This window comes from Periophthalmus magnuspinnatus, chromosome 7, assembly GCF_009829125.3.
Source record: "Periophthalmus magnuspinnatus isolate fPerMag1 chromosome 7, fPerMag1.2.pri, whole genome shotgun sequence".
Taxonomy (NCBI): Eukaryota; Metazoa; Chordata; class Actinopteri; order Gobiiformes; family Gobiidae; genus Periophthalmus; species Periophthalmus magnuspinnatus.
In genome coordinates, this window is record NC_047132.1 from 12,432,714 (window position 1) to 12,451,045 (window position 18,332).

General features: G+C 45.7%; 1 protein-coding gene across 2 annotated transcripts in view; it reads left to right on the top strand.

Moving 5' to 3' along the window:
* Positions 1-612: 612 nt before the first annotated feature.
* Positions 613-18,332, top strand: part of atp2b3b (ATPase plasma membrane Ca2+ transporting 3b) — a 55,245-nt gene continuing 37,525 nt past the window's right edge. For both annotated transcript variants that reach the window (XM_055223235.1, XM_055223236.1), the window contains exons 1-5: positions 613-841; positions 15,441-15,638; positions 16,179-16,436; positions 17,365-17,490; positions 17,829-17,954. In XM_055223235.1, the coding sequence (XP_055079210.1) occupies positions 613-841; positions 15,441-15,638; positions 16,179-16,436; positions 17,365-17,490; positions 17,829-17,954 (937 nt within the window). The remainder of the gene's footprint in view (positions 842-15,440; positions 15,639-16,178; positions 16,437-17,364; positions 17,491-17,828; positions 17,955-18,332) is intronic.

Here is an 18,332-nt window from a genome sequence, read left to right on the forward strand (position 1 = left end):
AAGAGAAATCTGTTGCTCGCTATTGTGATGTGCAGCTGTCCATAGGGGGCGTCGACAGCATGTGGCACGTTGTAGTGATGATGTTTATGGCGACGTCAGCTCCCATTGAACACCGCAGTTTTCTAACGCGGAAATCAGCAGAGGCTTTCCTTTTATTAAGTCGTTTTAGATTAATATTGCGATTTTAAATGTGCAAAATATAACATAACACAGATGTCATAGATTAAAACTACAGAGAACACACAAGCACAATAGTGATAATAATCTTACTAACTGTATTTCCTCTGTCTCTCTTTAGGTGGTGCTGGTGCAGCTTTAGCGTCTGAGCACCTGCTTCCTGTCTCGCTTGCCCCTCTCTCCACCTGCTACGCCCCGTAGTGTCCAGAGTCTGCAGCACGCCCATGGACCTGCTCCTTTAACCGCGGAGGGAGGGGGAGGACCCAGAGTCGACTCACAACGTTTATCCCACAAAACGCCAATGGGGAAGTGAAACATCCAAATTCAAATCCGCTGGTCTCATGAATAACGTCTCAACAGCCAAACCACAGAGTACGGCAAGCTAGAAGGTCCAGTTTCAGGAGGCGCTCGCGTGATATGTCCAGTACTGGCACCATGGGCGAGATGGCAAACAGCGCGGTGGAGTTTTACCCTAAAGGTCGCGGGGGCAGCGTGAGGGGGGGAGGGGCCGATGGGGGGCACGCGGGGGCAGACTTCGGGGTGACGGTGAAGGAGCTAAGGGAGCTGATGGAGCTGAGAGGAGCCGACGCGCTGCAGAAGATCCAGGACAGCTACGGAGACACGGAGGGATTATGCCACAGGCTCAACTCCAGCACCACAGACGGTAAGAGCGAACACAGCGAGGAGGGGGCGGGGTTAAAGTAAAACTAAACACCTAGGGGGCAGGAGGGGCTGCGTCTGGAGGACTAAAGGGGAGAGTGAGAGGGGAGGAGCGGCAGGGTGTGGGGGATTTAAGATGAAAGTGAGGGGGGAGGAACAGTGCGATTGGTCTAACAGGTATCCACACTTTAACACCTGGATGTAATCAGAGTAGTCCTGTGTGATGTCATGTAGTACTTGAAATTGCATAGGCCACTGGAGGCAACACACACTTAGATTTAGCTCCAAAGTTACATAGTTTACACTCAAATTGACAAAAATTAGTAGGAACAGTAGATAATAGTATTGAAACACCATATCCACAGTGTTTAGTTCCACTTTGTGTTCTGTTATGTTCAAACTGTCTATGCGAGTTCATTTTTACTCATGCAGATATGGGTATTACATGACCATCGTCTTCAGACTTGTGTCTCTTGGCTCATATGCAGCTGCCACCTGTGAATGTGTTGCCAGATAAGATCATGTCCATCAGCTTTTCAGAAGTGTCTGTACTTTAAGGAGTAACAAGCAGTTTTTGCTCCCAAACTCTGTGATATAGTCTTTATTGCTCTCATTCCTTTGTCCTCTGCATTTGACCCATCCTTCAGTGTCTCTGGGTTTGACCAACATTTGACCCATTCTTCCGTGTCTCTGGGTTAGACCTACATTTGACCCATCCTTCAGTGTCTCTGGGTTAGACCTGTCAGGAGCAATGGGACCCATCTCCCAATCTTGAGCTAGTCTTGGTCAGGACTACCTTAGCTGGAAGATTTGACCTAAACTGGAGTGCCTGGAGGAAACTCACCCAGACACAGGAAGAACATGCAAACTCCACACAGAAAGGACTCGAAGAAAGGACTTGCTGTGAGGCGAGAGCACAAGCTACTCAGCCACTGTAGAGTGCTATCTAGGTTTTGGGTTTGTAATTGATAAAATGTTTTTTAATTAGCAGCAGACACGGCACAGTTTAGAGATAAGAAAAACTTTTTTTTACAACTAAGGCCAAAGCAGAGACCAGGACTAAATCTGGATTAAAGCAGGTCTAGATCAATACTAAGTCTGGACTAAAGCAGGTCTAGATCAGTACTAAGTCTGGACTAAAGCAGGTCTAAATCAGTACAACGTTTTGGACTAAAGCAGGTCTTGATCGGGACTAAGTCTGGACTAAAGCCAGTCTAGATCAGGACTAAGTCTAGACTAAAGCAGGTCTAGATCAGCACTAACTGTGGACTAAAGCAGGCCTAGATCCAGACTAACTCTGGACTAAAGCAGGCCTAGATCTGGACTAACTCTGGACTAAAGCAGGTGTAGATCCAGACTAACTCTGGACTAAAGCAGGCCTAGATCTGGACTAACTCTGGACTAAAGCAGGTGTAGATCCAGACTAACTCTGGACTAAAGCAGGCCTAGATCTGGACTAACTCTGGACTAAAGCAGGTGTAGATCCAGACTAACTCTGGACTAAAGCAGGCCTAGACCTGGACTAACTCTGGACTAAAGCAGGTCTAGACCTGGACTAACTCTGGACTAAAGCAGGTCTAGATCTGAACTAAATCTGGGCTTTTCAAATATTTGCTGCCTCTACACATTTTCATTTTAGTCTCTGTAAGAAAAGAGCTTAGCATGATTGTTGTTATATTTAGTAGCTAGCGACGCAGATCTGGCGCTAGCTGCTCTGAGCCCCTGTGTGTGAGTGGAGGGATGAATAATGCAGAGGAGCAGGGCTAAATACGCCGCTGAACCAGGCCAAAGATGTAAAAATAGAAGTATGAAACATATGAACGAGTGAAGCGTTGTCGCGGTGATGAGCTCTGAGTGAGTACGAAACACCACAGGGTCCAACTTTAAGTGAACTACAAACGCAGCCAGCTGCCATCTTGGATTTTATAACTGGTCCAGTTTATGACTCAGAAAATAAGACCTTTGATACGGATGTTGCGTAATCTTTTTGTGCATTTAAATAGTGTAGTATTACTTTTATTGATTCATTACACCTTACTCAGTCCTGGTTTAGTCCAAGTTAAGACCTGGTTTTGTCCTAGTTATGTACTGGTTCATATCTGGTTTGGACTTGGTTTAGACCTGCTTAAGTCTTGGTTTAGACTTGTCTTATTCTCTGGTTTAGTCCTTCTTTAGTACTGGTTCAGTCCAAGTTTTGTCCCAGGGTTAGTACTCAAGTCCTGGTTTAGACCTGGTCTTGCCATAGACCTTTTTCTATCCTGGTTTAGTCCTGCTTTATTGCCTAGTTTACTCCTTGGTTTAGTCCTTCTTTAGTCATATTTCAGTCCCGATTTAGTCCTGGTTTAGTCCTGGTTCAGTCCTGGTTCAGACACAGTTGCAAAGGAACCTGTGCCTCTGTCTAAACGCGTGTCCCGGTGCGGTCTAATTACTGGAGCACTTTGCAGCAGTTTTAATCCAGGGAAATGTTTTCATTCATAATTAATCACAAAGCAGAGTGTTTGTGGAGCGGCTTTATCCGAGAAGGATCTGAGCGAAAACGCAGCCAGTAACAACTACACACCAACTACACAACAGCCATACAACAATTACACAACTACACAGCAACTACACAGCAACTACACAACAACTACACAACAACTACACAGCAACTACACAACAACTACACAACAACTACACAGCAACTACACAGCAACTACACAACAACCATACAACAACTACACACCAACTACACAACAGCCATACAACAATTACACAACAACTACACAGCAACTACACAACAACTACACAACAACTACACAACAACCATACAACAACTATACACAACTACACAACAACTACATAACAACTACACAGCAACTACACAGCATCTACACAACAACTACACAACAAGTAGTCCTGGTTTAGATCAACTTTAGACCTGCTTTAGTCTTGCTTCCTTCCTGGTTTAGTCCTGGTTTTCCCTGCTTCAGTCTTGTTTAAGTCCTGCTTTAGACCTGTTTTAGATCTGGTCCAGTCCTGGTTTAGTCCTGCTCCAGTTCTCCTTAAGTTCTGGTTTAGTTCTGGTTTAGTCCTAGTTCAGTCCTGTGTTAATCTTGCTTTAGTCATGTTTTAGTCCTGTTTTAATCCTAGTTTAGTTCTAGATTAGATATAGTTTTGTCCTGTTTCAGTCCTGGTTTAGTCCTTGTTCAGGACTACTGCTTACAGTTTCTGTTTGCAGGCTAGGTCTATTGTACTGCCCTAACTGTGCACTGTACCTGAGTCCTACTTAGCATAGTCATTCAAGCCCTTAGTGAGTGATTTCACACTTTTTGGCATCCTGGCTATCTCTATTGTTCTCTTTGTTTTTTTGGGTCTGAGGATGGAGTTATAGATGCGGGACAGGTGATGTCTAAGGCCCCCATTCCTGTTCAAGGAAAGATTGTCTTTCCTAACACAAATTGCTTCTTTAACTTCCCTCTCAAACCATTTATTTTATTTGGCTAAGATCTGTACCTCACGATTTTCAAAGGAGTGGTTAAAGGCTTTGCGATGGAGATGTATAGCGGACTGTGGTCCCGAGGAGCTCTCGTGGCGCTTGTTGGTACATTCTCTCATAGAGTGGCTGTAAAATGTGGCATTATATGGTATTTAATTTGGTTAAAATACTGAACTGTTAAATGAGACTGGATCTCACACTATAGAACACTATGTAAATGAACTTTATCCGCGTGTTTTTGTCCCACTCCCTCTGTTCCACCTCGAGCCAGAATCAAACATGATCGTCCAATTAGATTTGTTTATTTCAGGGACACATGGACGAAGGATCTCATTGGTCACACATCAAACAAACAAAATTAAATTCAGCCCCCTACAATATTTTTGTCCTTTATTTGTCCCTCATATTTGTTTTGATATAGATGAACCATGCATGTCCCTGATTGGCTAAACCACCTGTCAATCACACCGTCTGGACTCACTTCTTTAGAAAGTATTGGAGAAGTATGTATTCTGGAAGACAATAAATGTATCTCATGTTAATTACTAAGTTATCAATCACCACTTGATGACATCACAAGGTGCAGAGAACTAAACCCTGTGTGTCAGATGCCCTTCCTGTGTCTCCATGTGGTCTTATTTTGTGTAAAAGCTGCTAACTTTGTAGTTTTGATCTGTACAAGCATGTTGAGTTTTCATTTAAAACCATAAATTGCAAATGTGGTTTGGTAAAGTCAGAGGTGTGGTGGCTCGTACTCCCACTCTGCGACCAATGTAACTATGGCAACACAACAGAAAAAGAGAGGGGGAGACACGGAGGAGGAGGAGAGAAAGAGAGATAGAGAGGAGAAGGAGAGGAGAAAGGGAGGAGAAAGAGAATGGGTAGAGAGAGGGAAAGGAGGAGGATAGAGGAAAGAAAGGGGAGGAGAGAATAGGCATGGAGAACGTGAGAGAAAGAGATAGAGGGAGATAGAGAGAAGAGATGGGGGTGAGGGAGAGGAAAAAGAAGGAGAAAGGGCGGAGAGAGAAATAGAAGAGAAAGAGAAAAGAGAGAGAAGTTGGCATAAAGTGAATGACAGAAAGAGAGAGGGAGGAGAGAAAGAGATAGGGCTAAGAAAGAAATAGTCAAGGGAGAGATGTGGAAGAAGACAGAGAGAAGGGAAAGAGTGAAGATGAGGGAGGGGGAGAAGAGAGAAGGATGGAGGGGAGATGAGGATAGGAATAAAATAGAGGGAGGGGAGAAAGAGAAGGGAGAGAGAATGGAGGAGGGGGTGGTGACTCGTGAGAGGTAAAACAGAGAAGGGAGAGGAGAGAAAAGGCAAGGGGTAAAAGAAAGATGGGATGAGAGAGAAAAGAAGGGAGGTGAGAGTGATGAGATAGAATGGGAGAGAAAGGAGAAAGAAAGGGAGATGAGAAGATACAAAGACAGGCAGAAAAAAGAGGGGAGAAAGTGATGAAAGTGTGAGAGAGGAGAGAGGTGATGGGAGAGAAATCAAGAGAAAGGAAATATAAGGAAAGAGGAAAGGACAGATAAATAGACAGGAGTAGGGGGGGGGGGGGGGTATTGTGTTACACTCAGGCTGTGGTCATCATTTGATCCTGTCAGAAATCTGTACAGCTCAGACCAACAAACATCCTCTCGCTCTACCTTCTTCTCTCTATTTCCTTCTCTCTTTTCTCTGTTTGTTCTTCTCTCTTTCCTCCTCTTTCTCTCTTTTGCTTCCCCTACCTCTACCTCACTCTCTCCTCTTTCTCTTCCCTCTCTTCTTCCTCTTTCTCTGTCCCTCCATCTCCTCTTTTTCTTCTTCTTCTTCTTCTTTTCATCCTCTCCTTCTCCTTCTCCTCCTCCTCTTATCTTCTCTTCTCTCCTCTTCCTTACCCTTTCTCTCCCTCTTGGCTCTCTTCCCCCTCTCCCTATCCTCTCTTATACTCCTTCCTGACTCTTTTTCTCTCTTTGTATCCTCTCCTCTCTTTCCCTTTCTCTGTATCCTCTCCTCCCTCATTCCCACTCTCCTCCTCCCTCTCACTCTCCTCAACCTCTTTTTCCCTCTCTCTGTACCCTGTCCTCATCCTCTCCCGTCCTCTCTTTCCCTGTCCCTCTGTATCCTCTCATTCCCCTCTCTTTTCCTCCCTTTCTCTGTATGTGTATCAGCACTTGTTTCTTTAAAGTGGTTGCACAAACAGACCCAGAGAACATAAGCATCTGCTTGGCTCACGTCCCGACACAGGCTCGGGTCCCAACACAGGCTCGGGTCCCGACACAGGCTCGGGTCCCGACACAAGCTCCAGATTCAGGCTCATGTGGATTTAGACTTTTAATGAATTTTAATTTGATATTTGTCATTAAAACAGCTCAGTGAACAGTGTGGGACAATTTACTGTATAGTTTGCATGTTCTCCCGCTGTGTCCCCGTCAGCTTAAACCATGCACAGGGTCTGGGTTTAGTCCTGGTTTTGTCCTGTTATAGTCCTGGTTTAGTCTTAGTTTAGTCCTGGTTTAGTCCTGTTCTGGTCTTGGTTTAGTCCTGTTCTAGTCCTGGTTCAGACCCAGTACATATCCTGTTTCCTCTGACACAGTTCTAATTGTCTAAAGTTTGACAGATGATTCAAAGTCAGGTTTGACCCCAGGACACGGGAACGCCGCTCTCATAGGGGCTGCGGAACGCTACAGGAGGGTCACTGTTTTTGGAAAAACACAAATGTTGAATCTGATCATACATTTTTTAAATTTGGTTTAGGGCTGCATCGATTCATCAGAATAATCAAACCAGTTCACTGCTAAAAGTAACTGCTCAGTTAGTAGAGTGGTTGTCCCCTCATCTGGAGGTTGGCGGTTCGAATCCCGCTCTCGACATTAACATCATTGGAGGTTGCGTGATTCCAGCTCCTTGTGTCCTTGAGAAAGACCCACCTCGCCCCCAGTGTCTGTGTACACTGGTGTATGAATGTGTGTGTGAATGGGTGGTTCCTTCATGTAAAGCGCTTTGAGTCTTGAAGGTGGAAAAGCGCTGTATACAAAGGTGATTTTTTTAATTTTAATAATGGTTCATCACTGTCTGGACTGTACACACAAAAGATTTTTATCACAAAACAGCTATATTTTTGACAAGACCATATATCCCCATTTCTTTTTTTTTCCATTTATTCACAAAAGCACTGCTAGCACTGAGCGTTACCCAGCACAACTACAGTGATATTTGTCTGGCCAATCCAGACTGATATCTCTATGTATTTTTTATACAGAGGCATATCAGTCTGTTCCCCACTTCCTCTGTCGCGTCTCGATCCAGAACCAAATATAAACGTCCAATCAGATTTGTTTATTTCAGTGACACATGTGAAACAACGGAGCTCATTGGTCACATCATTTACAAACAAAATCATATTTCTTTTCCCTCAGATGAACAGAGTTTAGTGCTTCACTCGTTTATTCTGCAGAAATCCTCCATGTTTTTCAGTCCCCTGTGATATTTTTGTCTTTTCTTTTCTCCTCATAAACAGCCAGATTTTTTTTTTGATACAGACAGACCCGTGTCCCTGATTGGCTGAACCATCTGTCAATCACACTCATCTGAACATGGGGAGATTCAGACACATCTTCACAAAGTATTGGAGAAGTATGTGTTCTAGGTCCCAGACAACAATGGCATTGCACTGTGAGCCTGACCTTTGACACCACTGATGCCTGTTTTGTGTAGTGGGACATCCAAAAATGTATGTGACCAAAGAAATGTGGCGTTTGAGAGATGGTAGCGTTCAGAGAGGAGGCAGGCGCAGGTTGGCAGCCACATGTTGGTCAGTCTGCCCCAGGGCACAAACTACTTATATGTAATGTGATCAGCTCAAGTCTACTGTTTTGTATTTTGCTGTACAGTGGCTAGTGCTCTCGCCTCACAACAAGAAGGTCCCCGGTTTGACTTCAGTGTGGCATTGGATCTTTTCTGTGTGGAGTTTGCATGTTTGTGGCTATTTCATTGCAAACTAGGTAAAATTGTTGCTTTCTGTTCAAAAATGTGCAGCCTCCAGTGACTGCTACAATTTCAAGTACTACGTGATATCACACAGGACTGCCCTGATTGCAGCCAGGTGTTTCTGAATACAAACACCTGTCTGCAGGGGCAAAATTTGAAGTATGAACACCCGTTAGACCAGTGGTTCTCAAATAGTGGGGCCCAGGGGGGCGCGGTGAGATACCGGCACTGTAGTACTGTATGCAGCGCGTACGCAGCACGCGCACTGCAAAGAGCAGGAGAGAGCGAACAGATCGTGACACAGGGCAGTGAACAAGAAACACTTTTGCTAAACAGACACTATGGAAAACATTTTAACAGGGATGAAAAGAAAGGCGGATATAGACGGAGGTAATGTCACCCGAAAAATAAGACGAGGAAGTCTGATGAAGTGTATTTAGCACTTGGCTTCACCGTGACTCTGCTGTGGCAGTGGACAGTATGAAGCCAAATAAGTTAAGGCGCCACCTCATTACACCTCAGTCACGCTGATAAGAAGCTGGAGTTTTTTCAGCGTAAACGTGCCAAATATTGCCAACAATCATCCCGCTTTGTGAATGTCACTTAAAGCAGCAAGCACTGAGCATCATGTAAGGTGGCGTACCAAATTGCTAAATTACTTGTTTTAATTTGATATTTATTTAATTTTAATGTATTATTTTGCTATTTATTTAATTTTAATTTATTCATTTGATGTTTATTTAATTTAATTTTTTAATTTGATATGTAATTAAATTTCATTATATCGTTTCATTTATTTTATTTTTTCAGGGGGGGGCGCGCAAAATATTTTCTTCTTTATGGGGGGGCATGATAGAAAATAATTGAGAACCACTGCGTTAGACCAATCACACTGTTCCTTATACCTCCAAACACCGCCCCTCCTCCCACCTTACTCTCCCCTTTAGTTCGACAAACTCCTCCCCTCCTCCCTCACTCTCCCCTTTAGTCCTCCAGGTACTGCCCAGTTTAGCAGCTCTATTTGAAATGCGCTTGTGATTGTCCCAGATCCTGAACAAGTGCGTAGTGAGTGTGGGGGAGGAGTGAGGACTGCTCTGAAATGGAGCAAAGCATCATGGTCTGTGTAGTCCTGTCTGCTGTTTGTAGTACAGTGACTAAAGCATCGGCGTTTGATACTGTGTAAGAGGAGGAGTGCGTGTTTACCTGCTCATATGGGGACTCGTATATAAGGACCTGTAGTTTACCACATCGGTCCAGTGTTTAGGTGACATCAGCTTTAGGGCGAATACTGTCAAAAAAGTCTAGACAATATTTGAAAAAAATATATACATGTAATCATGATTCTTCTGACAAGTTTACATTATACATACATTATTTTAGTCCTGGTTTAGTCCTGGTTTAGTCCTGGAGTAATCCTGATTTGGTCCAGGTTTAGTCCTGGTTTATTCCGGTTTTAGTCTTGGTTTAGTCCTGGAGTAGTCCTGGTTTGGTCATGGTTTGGTCCTAGTTTAGTTCTGGTTTAGTCTCTGGTTTAGTATTGGTTTCGTCCTTGTTTAGTGCCTGTTTTAGACCTGGTTTAGTTCTAGTTTAGTCCTGATTTAGTCCTGGTTTATTCTTGGTTTAGTACCTGGTTTAGTCCTGGTTTAGTCCCTGGTTTAGTCCTGGGTTAGTCCTGGTCTAGTCCTAGTTTGGTCCTGATTTAGTCCTGGTTTGGTACTGGTTTAGTCCTAGCTTGGTTGTTGTTTGGTCCTGGTTTTTGTCCTAGTTTAGTCCTGGGTGGGTGCTCGGCAGCGAGTGCCTGGTGGCCGGGCCTTTACCCATGGGGCCCGGCCGGGCCCAGCCCGAAGGAATGATGTGGGGCCGTCCTCCCGTGGACCCACCACCTGCGAGAGGAGCCATGAGGGGCGGGTGCAGAGAGATCTGGGCGGAAGCCAAAGGCGGGGACCTCAATGACCGGATCTCCGGACATGGAGACTAGCTCTGGGGACATGGAATGTCACCTTGCTTGGGGGTAGGAGCCTGAGCTTGTGCGGGAGGTCGAGCATTACCGGCTAGATATAGTCGGCCTCACCTCCACGCACAGCTTGGGCTCTGGAACGCAACTTCTTGAGAGGGGTTGGACTCTCCATTTCTCTGGCGTTGCCCACGGGGAGCGGTGGCGAGCTGGTGTGGGCTTGCTCATTGCCCCACAGCTCAGCCGCCACGTGTTGGAGTTCACCCCGGTGAACGAGAGGGTCGCGTCCCTTCGCCTTTGGGTCGGGGACAGGTCTCTCACTGTTGTGTCGGCCTACGGGCCAAACAGCAGTGCGGAGTACCCGGCCTTCTTTGAGTCCCTGGGAGGGGTACTAGACAGTGCACCAACCGGGGACTCCGTTGTTCTCCTGGGGGACTTCAACGCCCATGTGGGTAATGACAGTGACACCTGGAGGGGCGTGATTGGGAGGAATGGCCTCCCCGATCTGAACCCGAGTGGTGTTTTATTATTGGACTTCTGTGCTAGTCACAGTTTGTCCATAACAAACACCATGTGTCGATGATTGTCATGTCATCTGACCTCCGACCGTGTGTCTTGGACACTCGGGTGAAGAGAGGGGCTGAGCTGTCAACTGATCACCACCTGGTGGTGAGTTGGATCCGCTGGCGGAGGAGGAAGCCGGACAGACCTGGCAGGCCCAAGCGCATCGTGAGGGTCTGCTGGGAACGTCTGGTGGAGCCCTCTGTCAGGGGGGTCTTCAACTCCCACCTCCCGGGGGAGGTTGGAGACATGGACTCCGAGTGGGCCATGTTCTCCACCTCTATTGTCGATGCGGCTGCTCGTAGTTGTGGTCGTAAGGTTTGCGGTGTTTGTCGCAGCGGCAATCCCCGAACCCGGTGGTGGACACCGGAAGTAAGGGATGCCGTCAAGCTGAAGAAGGAGTCCTATCGAGCCTTGTTGGCTCGTGGGACTCCTGAGGCAGCTGATGAGTACCGGCGGGCCAAGCGTGCCGCGGCTCGGGCAGTCACAGAGGCAAAAACTCGGGGTTGGGAGGAGTTTGGGGAGACCATGGAGGAGGACTATCGGACGGCCTCAAAGAGATTCTGGCAAACCGTGCGACGCCTCAGGAGGGGGAAGCAGTGCTTCACCAACACTGTTAACAGTGCGGGTGGAGAGCTGCTGACCTCGACTGGGGATGTTGTCGGGCGGTGGAAGGAATACTTTGAGGATCTCCTCAATCCCACTGTCACGTCTTCCGAGGAGGAAGCAGAAACAGGGGACCCGGAGGCGGACTCGTCCATCACCCTGGCTGAAGTCACTGAGGTGGTTGGCAAGCTCCTCGGTGGCAAGGCTCCAGGTGTGGACGAGATCCGTCCTGAGTACCTCAAGTCTCTGGATGTTGTGGGGCTGTCTTGGCTGACACGTCTCTGCAACATCGCGTGGCGGTCGGGGACAGTACCTGTGGAATGGCAGACCGGGGTGGTGGTCCCTCTGTATAAGAAGGGGGACCGGAGGGTGTGTTCCAATTACAGGGGAATCACACTCCTCAGCCTTCCCAGTAAGGTCTATTCCAGGGTACTGCAGAGGAGAATCTGACCGATAGTCGAACCCCGGATTCAGGAGGAGCTGTGTGGTTTTCGTCCTGGTCGTGGAACACTGGACCAGCTCTATACTCTCCATTGGGTCCTCGAGGGCTCATGGGAGTTTGCCCAACCAGTCCACATGTGTTTTGTGGATCTGGAGAAGGCATTCAACTGTGTCCCTTGTGGTGTCCTTTGGGGGGTGCTCTGGGAGTATGGGTCGAGAGGAACCAGTTGAGGTGGCTCGGGCATCCGCTCAGGATGCCTCCTGGACGCATCCCTAGGGAGGTGTTCTGGGCATGTCCCACCGGGAGGAGGCCCCGGGAAAGACCCAGGACACGCTGGAGGGACTATGTCTCTCGGCTGGCCTGGGAACGCCTTGGGGTCCCACCGGAGGAGCTGGAGGACGTGTCCGGGGTGAGGGAAGTCTGGGAGTCCCTGCTTAGACTGCTGCCCCCGCGACCCGGCCCCGGATAAGCGGAAGAAAATGGATGGATGGATAGTCCTGGTTTAGTCCCTGGTTTGGTCCCGGTTTAGTTCTGGTTTAGTCCCTGGTTTAGTCCTGGTTTAGTCCTGGTTTAGTACCTGGTTTAATCCCTGGTTTAATCCCTGGTTTAGTCCCTGGTTTAGTCCTGGTTTAGTCCTGGTCTGGTCCTGGTTTAGTCCCTGGTTTAGTCCTGGTTTAGTCCTGGTTTAGCCCTGGTTTAGTCCTGGTTTAGTCCTGGTTTAGTCCTGGTTTAGTCCTGGTTTAGTCCCTGATTTAGTCCTGGTGAGTTGCAGTGACTTGTGGAGATGTTGTTTTTTGCAGTGCAGAGGATGGGGTGAAGCTTGCCGCATTGTCAAGGACACATCAAGGGGAGATTGAGAGAGAGAGAGAAAGAGGGAGGAGAGGAGAGAGGGAGGAGGAGAGGAGAAAGAGGGATGGACAGTGAAAAGAAGAAAATATCCCTCTTCTCCTCTCTTTTTCCTTTACTTTGATCTGATCCTGTTGAAAACCTGCTACACAACTCCAGAATGCTACGGCTAACATTTAAGTCAATATCTGCAAAACGCTAAAGCTAAACATGCTCCAATGATTGACACATGCTTCAACCAATCACAGCACCTGAATGTCCCTTCCCCCTTTCCCGAGAGCCAGTAGAAAAAAAAGAATCGTCTCAAAATGCAGCATTGTGAGCAGTGACATCACCTGTTGCTGGGCAGAAACCTGTGGGATGCAGGAAGCGGCGGGCCCGGTTTTGTGGTCTCCATGGAAACTGCATGTGTGAGGGGGGAGGAGGCAGATTTTGCAGAGTAAGACTGAAGACGAGAGACGAGAGAACACATTTTGTCGAGTAATATCTGATTGAATTATTCATTTCCTGACAATTTCCTGATCTTATCTGTTGAATAATTCACTAGAATGGACCAGACCTTAAAGTTTGTGTAGTCCATTTTATTTTTGTAATGAGGACATTTCGTCGTTTTCCCATGGTGACAGACAGGCTCCAGTTACAGCGACTCTTGTGTTTGGTCCTTTAACATCCATAGACTGTAAATATAAATGAACATAGCTAGTTCTAAACAGGAAGTGAGCATAGGCAGGCTTTTGGCTCCATTGACTCAGGCTTCAATTCACTTTACATTGGAAAACTGTCATCCCCCTCTCTGTAACTGCTACTGTCAGACTCGTCATTTTGGTCTTAAAATGTTTGTATTAACCTGCTCTACATGTTCCTGGTGTTTTTATTTTGCTATTTTGTCTGTAAATCAAGATATGAACTTTAAAAACAGACAAATCAGGTACCATATTTCCCCCGAGGTTGCTCCCGCTAGTGTTAGCAACAGGTTTGATTAACAGCACCCCTGCCAGACCGCAGATGGAAAGGGGTGTTACCTTTAACAGCCTCGCTCTGGATTGGCTCTTTGGTTACTATGATACTTGTGGTCGGAATTTCTAATATGCAACTTAGCTACAAATGTGCCTCTATAACTGCTCTAACCTCGATGAGTTTCATTTGACTGGAGCCGAACGCTGTGGGTGACGTCACACTCACTAAGTCCACTTTGTTATATAGTCTATGTTTACACCACTGTCATTTTCATACTTAAATTGGTATTCATTTCTATTGTATTAGAGATATTTGGATGATATTTGGTTACAGAGCTGAGTTTGGCCAACCTGGCTCACACCAAACTGATGTGTAGCCCTCTGTTCTGAGTTCTACACATTTATCTGGGACAGCTCTCACTGAAAGCGATCGGTACAAATAATTAGAGCATTCAATCAAATCCTTCACGCTGATTGGTTGAAGCATCATGACAGTGGAACAAGCACAGACTGTATAAGTGACTTAGTAAGTGTGAGGTCACCCATAGTGTTCAGCTTCAGTGAATGAAGCTCATCGAGGCTAGAGCAGTTATAGGGGCACATTTGGAGCCGAGTTCCATATTTGGAATTTCCACTGCAATTATCATAGCAACCAAAGAGCCAATCTGGAGAGAAGCAGTTGAAAATAACGCCCCTTCCCACTTGCACTGCTGGTTTAGCAGGGGGCGAGCACTTAGCAATGCTGTCAATCAAACCTGTTGCAAGCGCAAGTGGGAGCGACCTTCGGGAAAGAAGGCAACTAATTTATCTGTTAGTAATGTTCATATGTTGAGCAACCGACACAATAGCAAAATAAAAATACAAGGATCATGTAGAGCGGGTTAATACGAACATTTTAAGACCAAAATGACAAGTCTGACAGCAGCAGTTACAGAGAGAGGAGCCACAGCTTTTCAATAGAAAGTGAATTGGAGCCAGAAGTGCACCTATGATCCCTTCCTATTTGGAACGGGGCGACTAGCAAGTTAGCTATGTTCATTTATATTTACAGTCTATGGGAACAACATAAAAAAATCATACTTGTTAAATCCTCATACTCTTGAGAAAAGCACACATATATGCCATTCCACAAAATTCCCAAAGTGCTTATTGATTTGTTTTGTTTTTTCTGCGCTGGCTTTTGCACAAACCACAATGCTGCCCTGTGATTGGTCAGTCACAGTGGTGCAGGACCCATCACAAGGTTAGTTTGGACCATAGACTGTAAATATAAATGGACATGGCTAACCTGCTAGCTGCTGCTTCCTTCTCCATTCACTCTGGCTTCAGTTCACGTTACATTGAAAAACTATGGCCTCTCTGTCTGTAACTGCTGCTGTCAGACTCATCATTTTGGTCTTCAGATGTTTGTATTAACCCGCTCTACATGGTCCTGGCATTTTTATTTCACTATTGTGTCCTTAACTAAAGATATGAACTTTAATAACAGACAAATCGTTTGACTTCTTTGCCCTAGGTTGCTTCTGTTAGTGTGAGCAACAGGTTTGATTGACCACGTTGCTACACCAGTGGTGCGGGTGAGAAGAGGTGTTAGCCTGCCCCAGATTGGCTCTTTGGTTGCTATGATACTCACAGTCAGATTTCCAAATATGGAACTTGGCTCCAAATTGGCACCTATAACTGCTCTCACCTCGATGAGCTTCATTTGACTGGAGTTGAATGCTATGGGTGATGTCACACTCACATAGTCCACTTCTTTATGCAGTCATCTCCTTTCCCTCTGTTTGTCCCAGGCCTGAGTGGGGAGCCTGGAGACCTGGAGCGCAGGGGACAAACTTTTGGGCAGAACTTTATTCCTCCGAAAAAACCCAAAACGTTTCTGGAGCTTGTGTGGGAGGCTCTACAGGACGTGACCCTCATCATCCTCGAGATCGCAGCCATCATCTCCCTCGGCCTGTCCTTCTACCAGCCGCCCGGCAAAGACACAGAGGGTAAGAGACCGGGTTTAGCCCGGGTTCAGACCTGGTTTAGTCCCTGTTCGTTTCCTTAGTTAAGTCCTTGTATAGTCTCTATTTCAGCTCTGGTTTAGTCCTGGTGTAGTCCTAGTTTAATCCTGTTTTACCTCTGAAATAGTTGAGTCCTGTTTTTTCCCTGGTTAGTTCCTGGTCTATTTGTTGGTTACTTCCCTAGTTAAGGCCTGGTTAAGTCCTGGTTTAGTCACGGTTTAGTCCTGTTTTAACTCTCAGATAGTTAAGTCCTGGTTTAGTCCTGGTTCAGTTGTTGGTTACTTCCTAGTTTAAGTCCTGGTTTAGTCATGGTTTACTCATTGTTTAGTCCTGTTTTGCCTCTGCGATAGTAAGTCCTGGTTTAATCCCTGCTTTAGTCCTGGTTTAATTCTGGTTTAGTCCTCGAATTATTGCAGTAGAACTTCACCAATTTGTTGCTTCTTGGGATCAGTCAGCCAGCCAAAACTCCTTAAACGTCCTGAACTTTTGCACTCTCATGTCCTAACTAAACTCTCTCGTTTTCAGCGTGCGGTAATGTGTCGGCGGGGGCGGAGGACGAAGGCGAGGCAGAGGCAGGCTGGATCGAGGGGGCAGCCATCTTGTTGTCAGTGGTGTGCGTCGTCCTGGTAACGGCGTTTAACGACTGGAGTAAAGAGAAGCAGTTCCGAGGTCTCCAGTCCCGGATCGAGCAGGAGCAGAGGTTTGCCGTGGTCAGGAAAGGGAACGTCATCCAGATCCCAGTGGCCGACATGGTGGTGGGAGACATGGCACAGGTCAAATACGGTGAGTCTGGACAGTGTCAAAGAGTTTGAGATGAACTGAGGGAAATGGAGCTCCACAGCCAACTTCAAAGTACACTCTGGTTTCCATTTATTTCTCACATAGAAATTTGGAAAAATTGAAATATTAAGATTTGAGCATCGCAGAAGCTAACGAGCTACGTGCTTCAGTTATTTTTGGTATTTATCTTTATTTATACAGGGTAACCCAATGAGAACACTTGGGCTCTCTTTTCTGTGGATGCCCTGATTAAAATACAGTACAAACTAAATCCATATAAAACATTAAAAACAGCTACTGGTGTGTGTATAAATGTTCATTACCAGATTATTAAAGTGCAATATCAGGTGCCACAATGGACCACATGGGAGCGCCAGGGGCAAAAACTATTGTTGTGTGCTCAGGCAAGACACTTCCCTTATATTGCCTTGTATGAATGTGATGTGTGTGTTGGTGGTGGGAGGGGCTGATTGTGAAAATTGGGAGCCTCATTTTGGTCAGTCTGTCCCAGGGCAGCTGTGGCTACAATAGTAGTTTACCACCACCGGGTGTAGAGTGTAGCGGGCATCTTGAAAGGCCCTATATAATTAATACTTTTTTTTTTTTTTTTTTTTCGGAAAGTCTATGGTAAAAATTTACTTCCAAAATCAGGGGCAGGCAGTCACTGATGATGTACTGACATTAGCTCTGTGTACTGCAACATTAGCAACATTAGCAACATTAGCATCACAGAACATAACAGCATTTATAACAACAGGATATAGGATTACAATGTCTCTTCAGTAGTAACGCTCCTATGTGTATGTGTATGTGTATGTGTGTTTGTAAGTAACCTGCTTCCAGCCAATGGGACCCTGGTTCTTGTATTATATAAATTTTAATGTTTCTTCAGTAGTAACTCTCCTGTGCGTATTTATATGTGTGTTTGTAGGGGACCTGCTTCCAGCCGATGGGATCCTGGTTCAGGGGAATGACCTGAAGATTGACGAGAGCTCTCTGACCGGAGAGTCTGACCACGTGCGCAAGTCTGTGGACAAAGACCCCATGTTACTTTCAGGTCTGTACAAGTCTACCCGACAATATGGAACAATAGTGTCATTAAGTTGTCACAGAGTGAGTCAGATGCCCTCCCTGTGTCTCCATGAGGTCTTATTCTGTTCTGAAATGCGTGGGATTCTTGGATTAGTTTATCAGTTCAGATCCCAGATCAGATCTTGGAGGGGTGATGAACAGGTTGAAAATCACATTCTATTGTCTAAAGAAAGTGTGTTTTTATTATTATCGTGGTATCGGGATCAGTATTGTGTATCAAATCCATTCCTTAGTATCGAAATGAAGATTGAGATTTTAGTATGATGACAACACTAACTCATAGCTCCGTGTATATTTGCATAGGCACTCATGTGATGGAGGGCTCTGGGAGGATGCTGGTCACCGCGGTCGGAGTGAACTCTCAAACTGGGATCATCTTCACTCTGCTCGGAGCCGGAGACATGGAGGAGGACAGCAAAGACAAGAAAGGTCAGATACTAAACAAACAAACAAATAAACAAACAAACAAACCCATATATGTACTGAGATGAGTGGAAGAATGAAAAGTCCATATATATCCATTCGTTTCTTCTTATCACTTCTAAGCCTAAAGTGCTCAGTATCTATTGGTTAGTTTAATTTTGATATTTTAAAGGTCCTATATTATGCAAAATGGACTCTTGTGAGCTAATAATGTTGTTTCCTCCTCAAAAACAGACCTGGAGTTGTGTTTTGTTTCATTCACACATGTTTGAGTAACACTTTATTATTAGTCTGTCTACATCTCCAAAGCTCAAAATGCTCTGTTCCACCTTGTGATGTCATGAAGTGGTAGTTTTTAAGTTAACAGCTTTTTTATCTTCAGCA